The 12794-nt window shown below is 35.1% G+C and overlaps 1 protein-coding gene across 1 annotated transcript; it reads right to left on the minus strand.

Annotated features, from left to right (window-relative positions):
* Nucleotides 1–2468: 2468 nt before the first annotated feature.
* LOC126599950 (delta(12)-fatty-acid desaturase FAD2-like) lies at nt 2469–6057 on the minus strand. Its single transcript, XM_050266429.1, has 2 exons — nt 5901–6057; nt 2469–3775 (listed from the first exon to the last, which is right to left on the minus strand). The coding sequence occupies exon 2, from the start codon at nt 3746–3748 to the stop codon at nt 2600–2602; it is 1149 nt and encodes a 382-aa protein (XP_050122386.1). The 5' UTR covers nt 3749–3775; nt 5901–6057; the 3' UTR covers nt 2469–2599.
* Between the last annotated feature and the right edge of the window lie 6737 nt (nt 6058–12794).

Below are 12794 nucleotides of genomic sequence, written 5' to 3' on the forward strand. Positions count from 1 at the left end.
TATACACAGCTCTTGTAATTCAGTAGATGAAAATGAAGTGTTGACAATATGCAGTTGTTTTATTGTGCATTCATCTTAGCGATCTGGAGTATTCTTTGTTCTTTGAGAGCAAGTCATTTGTTTTAGGAGGGCAAGGCAAGGCAAGGGCAATAAAATTGATCTTACTATTCACTCTGAATAGTAATTGCTCTTGTGCAAGTCCATCCGCTTGTAAAGGACAAGGGCAAGCAGTATTCACAAATAAATATTTTTAATTTTTTATGGTTGTAAGTTTGTTCCATAAAAATAAAATGATTGTCTAATTTCAATAATATATTTCATATACAAAGAATGAAGAAGATGGTTGGGTATTTATAGAAAAAAAAAAATTGTATATTTTTGGGGGTTTTTTTTTATAATTTTTTTTTACATTAGAATAATCATGGTCGTTGAATTTCAAAATTATTTACGTTGGATGCTTCAGATTATGCCATGTGGCTGCTACAGAAAAATGTGAATTTTTTTACCGTTAAAAATCCAACAATCCAAATCAAATTACCCTTTGAAAATCTGACGACTCAACTTGGTGGGAAAATGAGCGATTTGGCTTTGGGCTTTGCACGTGGATGGGCCCCACTCACTCAATTATTGTAGCCAACAGGGGCAAGCCCAGGTAGAAGTTGTTGGGTCAAGCCCAGGCAGAAGTTGCAGGGGCAATGGAAAGGGCATAAGCCTTTAGCCCAATTCCCTTTATTTTTTGCATCCAGAAACCACCTTTTTGGGGGCTAAGGACAATTCAACCCAGTTGCCCTATCAATTGGATTACCAATGGACTTGCTCTTATGTAAATAATAAGAATTAAGATTGCAATTAGTTTTCTCTTCTTTTCACTTTCTTGGATTTGTTAACACACAATTTGAAGAAATATGGAACATTCATGTCAATAAACTACTCTCTGTCATTTCATAATAGAAAAGAAAAACCTACTCTTTTAGCTAGTTCTTCACCATTAGAGTACGTAAACACCTATTTTTAAAAGGATAATGCTAAGGAGACTAAATTTCTAAAATAAATTTGCAAACTAAATGATGTGTCACCAACAGAAATGAACACGTTCATCAATGCTTAAGTAATAAACCAATTATCAGCTTTCATGTCCTTTAGTTTTCAAAATTTAATCTATAAATTTAGTATCCATAGCATTACTCTTTTTAGATAAAAGCCGCTTTAGACAACGTTTAATGATAATAGGCCTAGAATAGGACAAAGACTGATTGGGCTACCCGAACTAACCCATTTAATTTGTTTTCTGTTTTTACTTGTTGGTTGAGTCTAAAATTTTTTCGGTTTATCTCAGATGTACAAAGTCCACTTATCCACAATCTTAGCTTGTTTATTCTTTTTTTGTCTCCTTTATTAAAAGGAAGGAATTGAACTCGTGACTTCGGATGCAGAGAATAATCTGAAACAACTGGTTTACAAGCTCCTTGTACGTTTGTTCTATGTGAACACAAAAAACTTGGAGATCTTTTACTCGCTTGTTAAAAAAATATGATAAATCATACATTCAGCTTGCTAGAATGTAGACCAAGAAGTCCTTAGCCACTTTCAATGAAGTAGAAACGATGAACATAATGGACAAAGTCTGTCTGTGGCTGAGCAGAATCCTTGCGTTATCGTTTCAGTGTTTCCTTAGCCTCCCATCCTTCACGGATTCATGATGGCAGATAATTTAGGATCACAAAAAATGCAATGTGAGTTACTCAGCTGGTTAACGCAATGTGTGTGTGTTCGCCTTTTCGGGCCAAGTCGATCAACCATTTCGAATTCACATCTTTAAGTATGTTATAATAAAAGGTTTTTTTATTCATTAAGATTAAGAAAACCTTATATTTTAGCGTTGCAAAGTTAGGTGTATTTTTTTGTCCAATACCAAACTGAATATCTTAAATCGACAAAAAAACTCATATTCTCCAGGAAAAGAGACTCATTTTTTTATGGAAAAGGATCCGGCGCCCATATGCTTTTCTTAGGGATCCCGAGAATCTCGTGATCGTTCATCGTATATTGTACGGTCAGTTTTCGTTAGGTACTATTTATATTTAATTTTAAATGATTTCTAACTGTATGATATACGATAAACAATCATGATCACAATGATGGAACTCTAAGAAAATGATCCAGCAAGAATCATTTTCCCCTTTTTATGGCCAATAAAAAGCCACCGTGACAGCCTAATGTACTTTGGATTAGACAAGCAGGTTATGTTTTGGCTTAGGCTTTTAGATTAGGCACTTTGCACGCTTTCGGCTAACGAGAAAAGCCATCCTTCACGGGCAGCCTAATTTACTTTAGATTAGGGAAAGCAGGTTAGTTTTGGATTAGGCTTTCAGATTAAGCACTATGCACGCATTGTGCTTAAGAGAAAAGCACATAACAGATAGCATCCTCTTGTGTTTTAACTTCAACGACAATTAGAGAAGCAAAAATTATTGAAAAATCACTTATATTGATATAAGATTATTCTTGTACCAAACAACCAGGACATCTTCAACATAAGTTAAGGGAACCCCAGATCCATTACACGAACCTAAAACTCTCACTTGAATACCTTTCAAAATCAAAGCTTATTATTGTACCAGAAGACACCTTTCTCGTCACCCTCGTCAGGCTCGACGTAGATACACTCCTTCACCTCCCTAAACATTGCCTTGTAAACCGGAGTCCCGTCAAACTGATAGTACTCGCCCAAGATCGGCTTGATCACCTTGGTCGCCTCCATTGCGTGATAGTGCGGCATGGTTGAGAACAAATGGTGAGCAACATGAGTGTCTGTGATGTTGTGGAAGACCTTGTTCAGGATTCCGTAGTCTCTGTCAACGGTGGCCAAAGCTCCCCTGAACCAGTCCCATTCGGAGGAATCATAGTGCGGCAATGCAGGGTGAGTGTGCTGCAAGTAAGTGATTAACACCAAATATCCGTTCACCACCATTAGAGGACCTCCGTAGAAGCATATAACCCAAGCAAGCCCCTTGGCAACGGCAAGACGGTAAAGCCCATAGAAGACAGCAAGAACACCAGCATCAGACACAAATATCTGTAATCGTTCGCGATCAGAGAAGATTGGGCCATATGGATGATAGTGGCAGGCAAATCCTTTGTAGGGCCTTCCAGAAACGTTGAATGCAAGATACAGAGGCCAGCCTAGAGTGAGTTGGACGGCGAGTGTGAGGAATCTGCCTGGTGGGTTGTTTAGATATTTTGCCCACCACCCTATCGCAGACTTTTGCTTGGGGACAAAGACTTCATCCCGCTCAAGGGAACCTGTGTTGGAATGGTGGCGGCGATGGCTATACTTCCATGAGAAGTATGGGACAAGAAGGCAGGAGTGGAGAATCAAGCCAACAGTGTCATCCAGCCACTGGTAATCACTGAAAGCATGGTGCCCGCACTCATGTGCTATGACCCAAACACCGGTGCAAACACAGCCCTGAACATACCAGTAAATAGGCCATGCCAAGAAGGAGAGAGGTTGAGAGAGATTCTGGATGTAGGTGGAAGCAATGTAGTAAAGGATGGAAACAATGGCGAGGTCATAAAAGACATAGGAGAAGGAGCGGATGACAGAGCGCTGAAAACAATGAGGTGGGATGGCTTTCTTGACCTCGCCGAGGCTGAACGGAGGCTTTGTGTACGGAACTCGCTTGACAGTGTCGGCTTCAGCAATTTTACGCACACGGAGTGCAGTCATATTTCCACCGGCACCCATTATTCACAAATTCCTCCTGATAAAACCCTGAAAGTGAATAGTACAGAAACGATAAGACACCACAAAAGTTACATGAAAAAATACGACCAACAAATCAAGATATTGTAGTTCGAAGCCTAACACGACAACCACTCAAATTTGGAACGCAAAAGTAAACGGACCAAAACAAACGTTCACAGGCAAGAGGAATATCCAAAAAAATCCAACGTATACAGCTATAGGAGCAATTACAAGCCCAAACAAAATTTGACCTAAGTTAGTGCCGCTTCCATTAACCAGTGGAAACCTACGGACAAAGGTTTTCCATCCATTATTTTGGTAAATATATTATCTAATATTAGCAAAGACGGAGACAGAAATACCAACAAGTTGATACAATGAGCTCTAAATAAAACAGATCCCTTGTTTAAGCGGGCATAAACTACTTGATTAAATCGTAATTAGCAATTTGACTACCAAATTAAGAGGAGCATACAAATAAACCAAGAAGATATTTTCATCCTTTTCAGGTATATACCACTCAAAACCGCATATTTCGTTTGCTTGTTTTACGTTTAATCACTGTTTAAGTACGTCCTGTTTCATCCTTAAACATCATCGCAACAAGGAATCAATTGTCGAAAAGATGCCCTACAGAGCACTGTTAATAAAAGGGAAAAATTGACTACATTGTTTTATTAGTTGGAAGGTGATTAGGACCCACATTTTTAATTAATCAAATTCATAAGCACCAAAGCTGGAGCGGCTGAAAGCAACCCTACATGCACATAAACAAACACAACCAGCAAGCAAGTTGCGATGCACCAGACACTCCATTTTACAGTAGACAAGGAATTCAGAGTGGCCCATCACGTGAAAATACACACACATATACATATACATACATATATATTTATTAATTGATACTACTCTAAATTAAGAAAAGAAAAAAAATCATAAACCCATCTAATCCCTCCCCATATTCTTGTCAATTAAACAAATTAAAATAAATTAACAAAAATACTACTCTTACCATCTAGTTATATCGTTATTTGTACTAGACGTGACCCTATCTCTATTAGAGAGACAGTACAAACAATTGTATTGTAGCATTACAGTAGTGTGTAAAAACCATTTTCAAAGAAAAAATCTTTGTACAAAATTAAGTACATGGAAGCTGCGGGAAAGTATGGTTTAGCTTTCTCAAAATCGTGGCCGACCTTTAGACACGGTTGATTAAACAATAATTAACCACAAAGCATGTTTCACCATTCTGCCGAACAATACCAACTTGTCGATTGCCAAAAGTGCCCAGGTTTTTTTGTTGCCAACCAATTTTAATTGCTAAAATAATATCGTTTTCCGAATATTATTCAAAAACTGTTACGTTAAATCGAATTTCACGTTGGGTTTTTCCTAATTTTCGAATTGAAAACCTACCAAAAAGCAAAAGCCACCCTACTTTTCGGAATTTATGCCGAAAACACAAAAAAAAAAAACTTATCAGAAAGTGTGCATACATGCCGGCACTCAGTTGCGACAGACCATGTTTAAACGCCGCGTTTCTGACGAAACGAAGACGGAAAGGTTTAGAAATCGGCTGTGGAACGCGAGGCATCGAAGAGAGAATGAAAGACACCGACCACAGAGCACCAAAAAACCGAATCCGGATGAACAAATAATATTTTGTTTATCAGATAATTGTAATTTATTCATTGAAAAAATAAAAAAAAATTTGAGATGACGACAAAGCGAGAGATCAATGTGGCCGCCATGGAAGTACAAAATCAAACAACACGACAAAAGATCCAGTCTGTTAGGCACGGATGACTCAGATCGGACTTCAAAAAGCACAAATCCTTACAAAATTAAAGAAAATAAAAAAAAATCAATGAAATTAATATTATTTAAACAAAATTATCATCTGCATTATCTTAATCAAGCTCAAAATCTAAGCCGTCGATACCGGAATCGCAAGAGAAAAGAACGGTGAAAATTTTTCCGCCATTAACGGCGAGATCTAACCCAGATTACGCCATTGGAGCAGAAAAGGAAGCTCAAACACGCAGATTTCCAATCACATTCGATCACAAAAAGCGAAATGCAGTTAAAAAACCTGAGAAATTTAAACCGGAAGCAAAATGTATCGGAAAAGAAATAAGAGAGGAAGTACCTGAAACGATAAGCCCTTCTTCCTTCTCTCACCTCCCTCCCTCTCTCTCTCTAGCTTTCTCTCTCCTGGGCTCGACGGCCTGGTGTTGGATCAGAAATCTCCGGCCCTTTTGAAGTGCTCGCGAGCCCCGAGCACACCACTATTTAAAGCTCAAAGGCTTCCCTCCTTCATCTGAATCTGTGGGCCCCGCCAATCTCGGTTCGACTTTCCTACGTGGGCCCTATTGATTGGATCCTCTTTGTTACAATTTTCGGCGAAAAAATTAACTGATTTCGTGAATGTGATCTTGGCCGTTGATTGTGAGGAGGAATTGAGTTGTCCAAAGCTATTTGACCGGTTGTGATGATGGGAAGTACCTACCTAAGCAAGGTGAGAAATATCTAGGGAATATGTTCATCGAGAAATAAAATAAAATAAAATTCTGACAAATCACGTGTTGGCTGGATCATTGCTGAAAAATTTTTAATTATGACAGAAACACTGGTGTTACACCATTTGTTCTTATGTAATTGGTGAAAAATTTTGTTTTTTAAGTTATTAACTTTCTAATACACAAATCCTACTATTTATATAATAACATGTGGTATACCATTTCGTATATCGGTCACACTGAAAATGGTGAACTTTTGTAATCACGAAAATACCCCCCTTGAAGTTCCGAAGGCGGAAAATTTGAAGGTCGTTTCTTGCCGAAATTATAATTTTGAAAAAACTTGGTCGGTATTATGGACCAGCATTTAACACCTACATTTGACAACAAGAATTCAATAACCGCACCGTCTCGGGTTCGATGCCAACTTGATGTTCTGATCAACGGAACAAAAATTAAGGGGGTGTATTCAATTGAGAATTAGAGTGATTTTAATGGATGAATAAATTCATGAATTTTTATAGAATTTAATTAATTTGTAAAGATTTTATGTAAAATTTTGATTCAATTCTCTTGAAATCTCATGGGGAGATGTAAGATTTGTGGATGCTTAAAATACATTACAAAATCTCTCAAATTCCCTCAAATTCCTTAACTTTTTGAAATTCATTAAAATCAAATTCTAATTTATTACATTGGAATGTTATAAACTTTTTTAAAATTCTAATTGAATACATCCAGATTTTTTTAAAGATTTTAATAAACTATCTTAAAATCCTGATTGAATACACATTAAATTTCAGAGAATCACTTAAAATCCTGATTGAATACCCCTAGATTCATTAAAAGTATTAAAATCCCTCAAAATCACAATTGAATACACCCTCCTAAACTCTGTTTATGTTGTGACCTATTTTCTACTTTATTTTATGTTGTGACCTATTTTATCTGAGGGAGAAAGAGGGTGCGGCAGTAATAGAGTGGAGAAGTTGTAGAATGCTTTGGAATTGTTGTGATTCTTTGTATGTTTGTGCCTTTATTTATAACCAAGTGAAAAAATTAACTTGTAATCCAAATAAGTACAATCCTATAGAGAAAGAATCACTAAAATAATAGATAATTTAGAAACCAAATATATATAGAATTTATACAATAACAATTAGATAATATTTATAACAACTTAAGGTAAGCTATCTTACTCTATGTGAAATATGGGCAACCGGTATGGGCCGTATGGCAGGTAGGAACTCATGTCCACTAACAATTGTACACGTGTATTTGTTTGGTATTTATTAAAAAATAGTTTTTTTTTAACACACGATAATATCTACATTAAGCGAGTGAAAGAGTGAGTTAGGTTTCACAATATGCTAGTAATAATGTAGTTCAAATTCGCCTTTAATGAGAATCGAATCTTAGACCTCTTACTTACAAGTGAAGAGAAATACTATTAAACCGTAATACTAAGTGACTTAAAAAAATGATTCTTTTTACACCTAATTTTTATCTTTGGACACTATATATTTTCTCCGGCCACCCATGTAAGTTTATAATATTGTCAAATCATCTCTACTTAAAAATAGAGAAAATTTTGACACAACCATCTCAATCGTGAATCCAACTCCAAACCTTTCTTTTTCTTCTTCTTTCGCCTCTCCCTATTCTTCTAAAAAAAACAGCAAATCTCAATCCTCACCCAACCCAGAGCCCATCACCCTCATCAGTACTATCAAAATTTGATGGCAAAAGCTATGGAGCCCCATTGGCATTGCCCAAAGAAGTTGGAGAAATAATGACTTTTCTTTTTTTATTGTAAGCAAGTGGTTGTCCACAAACCCATAGATTTGAAGGTGGGAGAAGCGCCAGTCACCATTAGTTCGATGGAAATGAGAGGAGATAACAGATGAATGGTATGAATGGTTGTGTTGATGCATAAGTCACTTAATATTACAATTTAATGATATCTCTATTGACTTGTAAGCGAAAAGTCTATAATAAAATGAATGGGGTGAATGCAAAATCCTCATAATAATTGTAGGGAATTGTTATTAACACTTAAAAAATCTCATTTGGCACTCCAAACTTTCTATAATTATAAAGAAAAATACATTTGTGAGAAGTGTATAATGAGATTTTTGGAGCGTTAATAACAGTTCTCATAATTGTAAGGTGTTAATGAATATTGAGTGTCCTTTATGTAGTCCACCACTGCAGAAAAGATTTCTACCAAAAACTTTAATGAACAAAAGTGTTTAACATAAGTATTATTGAACGATCCAACTATTCATCTTTTAGGTCTCTTCTCTAAGATCATCTCTACCAAAAATTACTTAAATTGGAAACCATTTGACTGTTGGATTAAATAAACCTTATTCGTCTATTTTTTTTCCACTACAATTGGATGTCTTAATGCTTATGAATTTGTTTAATTTTTGTAAGGATGATCTAGAAATGGTGTATTAAAACATGGCTTGGATTTGTCCCTCAAATAAAATTATTTGAAGAATCCCGAACAAAATAGTGCTATTGAAGGTAGATCACTTTAGGTTTTTTTTTTTTTTTTTTGAAAACCTCGGTGGTACGAGAAAGATTTATTGCTATTAAAAAAAATGTTGCACCTAATCAGGAGGACATAAAATTTACCCTTCATAGAGTAAGAAAAACAAAATACAAGAAAAGAGGTGGGAGACATACACCTTACCTCTCTTGAAAACAAAATTACAAGAAAAGGAAAGGGAGGGGGAACATACGCCTTATCCCTCTTAAAAAAAAATTACAAGAAAAAGAGGGAGGGGGAGACATTGAACTTACTTCTATTGAAAAAGAAAATACAAGAAAACAATGGGGTGGACATAGGACTAAACCCCTCTATAAAACCTAAAAGTTAAAAACCTACAAGACAAGCTGCAAAATGGAAAGGGAAATAAAAAAAGATTAGGTAAAAAAAAAAACACACATAAAGAAGAGGAGACAAACTTGTAGGCCGGCATGCCCAAGACTTTGAGAGCAGAAAGTGAAGAATCTCTATAGGAGGAGCGACATGCCAACAAGTGAAGACGAGAGAAATCCTAAATTGGCTAATTTGTCAGCAACTGCATTCCCTTCTCGAAATGTATGAGAGCAACATAATACCATATTTTGCAATTAGAAAATACAAATTTTCAATGTGTCTAGAGCGACCAAGGAGGAGAAAAAGAACAAAAAATAAGACAAGATATTACGCTAAAAAAGTTACTTTCAAGCCATCAATTTTACTAATTTCACTCACGAACTAACTCCACATAAAGGATGACATACCTAAATAGATCACTTTAGGTATGCCATCCCAATCTTCATTAACATCGTCGCGGAAAAGTCCCTCAGTTGTCTTATCAATGCATGATTTTATTTTCAAAGTTTTGTATTAATTAGCCGAGCTTAATAGGTGATCCGATCTTCTTGTCTATAGCTTTCGTATGTTTTCTTTTTCTCTTGTTCGTTGTTTCTGATTTTTCTTTTACTTTGTATAACAAAATTTGTTTGTTATGAGTCGTGTTACATTGTACCCTATGTATTGGTTTTCTCAATTTGTATGATTGTATCTTACTATATTAAAATTTTTTTTTTCTTTAATTTGTAATCTCACCGTATTGTTTTCATCTTCAACAGCGTAGGGTAGGGTTATCTTTGAGATTTTAAAGTTCCTATGCGGAAGATAATAAATGGACCCTTGTATAAAACTTCATGCTAATTTATATGTCTATGGTTGTATTAAGAATGGACCTATATCAAGTATTATTTGTTGTGAGTTGTAGTTCAAATCAACAAAATATATAAAATAAATAAATAAATACACAATTTAGAGCAAAGTTGACAGAGCAATTAGTGATTCTTCTTATGCATATGGAGGTCATATTTCTCTTTTTATATGCAAAACCTAGAAAATTTCTCAAAGATGAAGTTTTTTTGCTACAAATCAAGTTGGTATATATGTAGATGATATTATCTTTTGGGGCCCTTTGGCTTTGGGATTGGAACCATATGCAAGGGCACCTATTGCACATGACCTAAACCACCACTCGTGTAAGGCTATACACTAATAATTATTGAATTTAGAGAAAAACATAAAGAGATAGAAAGCTTATATGTGTTCCACGAAAAACTTTTCGGGCTTAATGTAGCCCGCTGTGTTTGCTGACCAAAATAATCCCCTTCATGAAGATGAACTTTACAAGTTTTCGAGGTAAAAGTTTCTTGATTGAAACAAAATGAAGAAAAATTCATGGCAAAAAAATAACAAGAATATAAGATAAAAATGAGTGTGTGAATAATACTTTCTTAATATTATCTATGGAGTGTCCAACTTACATGAGTTTTATGCCTACCTGCATGTGAAAGTATATAAATCTTACTTTGCCTCATTGTTTCGTATTAAACTTGCAAAACATATGTTTTTGCATAATGGCATGCATTTGATATGATATACTAGTTGCTTCTGAGTTCTGATGGAAACTAAGGCTTACACTTTCAAATATGATGCAATCAATTAGAAATTCAGAAGCTCCTTAGCACGAAGAAAACACGTATCTTCTACTCCAATCTCATGTGTATCAAACGAGCCCACAGACAGCTTTCAAAAAGAAGGACAAAGTTCACTATAAGTTGTACTTTGCTTACCTACAATGTAGAGCAATTTGACGAACAATATGGCTGAGGTATTGTACACAATTGAAAAATGAAAAATCAATAGTTGGACATGGTACAAAATTTGGCATCTGCAGAAACATTAGCCACAATATAGTTCAATTTGATCTCAAATGACCCAAAACTAGAGCTTTGTTAAATGAGGCACTATCAAAATTTGGCATCTCTAGCAACATTAGCCACAATAGTATTATAGTGAATTTAGTTGTATCAAGTCATTTTTACGTACATTTATCACATTTTTATATCACATTTGTCCCACCTATCTAATAGAGGTAGAGCTCTCCAATACAAGTGGGTCTTGCCTTTATCAATAGGTGGCACAAATGTGGTGTGGATATCAAATGGTTGGCGACCAATTTTGATTCTATTCAGTAGCAACATATTTATAGAGAAGCCAACTTCCTAACCAACTTCCTAACCGATGTTATTTATATCCATTGGTCACAATATGACAACATTTGAATTATGGGATAGGATGCTTCGTAGCCAAGCACATCAAGCGTTTGTATTTGACTATATGGGTTCCGTGTGTTTTCGGAGATTCTTTTTCGTAACTCGTAATATGTCTAGATACTTTTCACTTATTCGGTACATTATATGGTTAAGGTTCACATGAGATGCATGTTTCAGCACCTTCACAAGGCTTTTGGAATTCTTCTCCAAGACTAGTCACGCTCAATAATTACAAGGTCGAAAGCGATGAATCTTTTTAATATGATCTAAAGGGATGAGGTTTTCTAAGATAAAGAGGGAGATTATATTACGTCATTAACAAGTCATCCATAACTAGGTATCTAACTTAATACAAATATTATTTGTTATCGTTATTCATGTTAGTCAAGTTTTAAGACCTCTCACTTATAAGTGAAGAAATCTAATTTTCTTTCTTGTATATAACATATTGTACCCTTCAAATCTTTATAACCGAGTACCAATTTGATTTGTTTCTAGAAGTTGATCCTTGATTTTAGCTTGTAATTCAATACGGCAATTAGATTTATATGATATTATTCTCCCCTTGTAAATAGTCTTCTAACACAAGCAGCCAGAAACCGTCTTTATAATCGTATAACAATGTGGATTGTTAGAGCATCTCCAACAGAAATATCAAATCCTAAATGGAATATCAATAATTGTATAACAATGTAGATTGTTAGAGCATCTCCAACAAAAATGTCAAATCCTAAATGGAATATCATGTAATAAAATTTGAAGGTAAATAGAAACTCCAACCGATATGTCAATTTTATGTAGATTGACATCGAGATTGTGTGCTACCAATTTTGACATATTTTAAAAATATTTTGTTGCGTGGGTCCTAGTAATGCACTAATTATAAATCATGAAAATTTGTTTTGAAAATGGATCCTACAAATATTTATTGACTAAGAAAAACATACAGGTTGGAGTAAAAGAAAATTTGACATTACTATGTAAGCCTTCAAATTTACATTTGACAATCTTTTTACCTCTCCATTGAAGATGGTCTTAGAGCGTCTCCGAAGGATCCTAAGTGGAATGTCACTCAGTCAAAATTTGAAGGTGGGAAGAAATTCCAAGGGATATGTTAATCTCAAGTCGATTGACATAAGATTTTTTTTTTACCAATTTTGACATATGAGAAAAGGTACTGTCAATTAATTTTTTTAATTATTTTGTTGTGTGGGTCCGGACCAATTATAAATCATGAAATTTTATTTTAATTGGTTTTTAAAATAATTATAACAAAAAAAAAAACATATGAATTGGAGGAAGATAAAATCTGACATTGCCATATCGGCCAACAATTTTTGCTCACCAAGTACTGGTGATGTTCACCACCTTACTTATCACCATTG

Source organism: Malus sylvestris, chromosome 14 (assembly GCF_916048215.2).
Source record: "Malus sylvestris chromosome 14, drMalSylv7.2, whole genome shotgun sequence".
NCBI classification, from domain to species: Eukaryota; Viridiplantae; Streptophyta; class Magnoliopsida; order Rosales; family Rosaceae; genus Malus; species Malus sylvestris.

Bases quoted from the DNA above. Each gene is read 5' to 3' on its own strand.
- LOC126599950 (XM_050266429.1), bottom strand. From the start codon at position 3,748: ATGGGTGCCGGTGGAAATATGACTGCACTCCGTGTGCGTAAAATTGCT.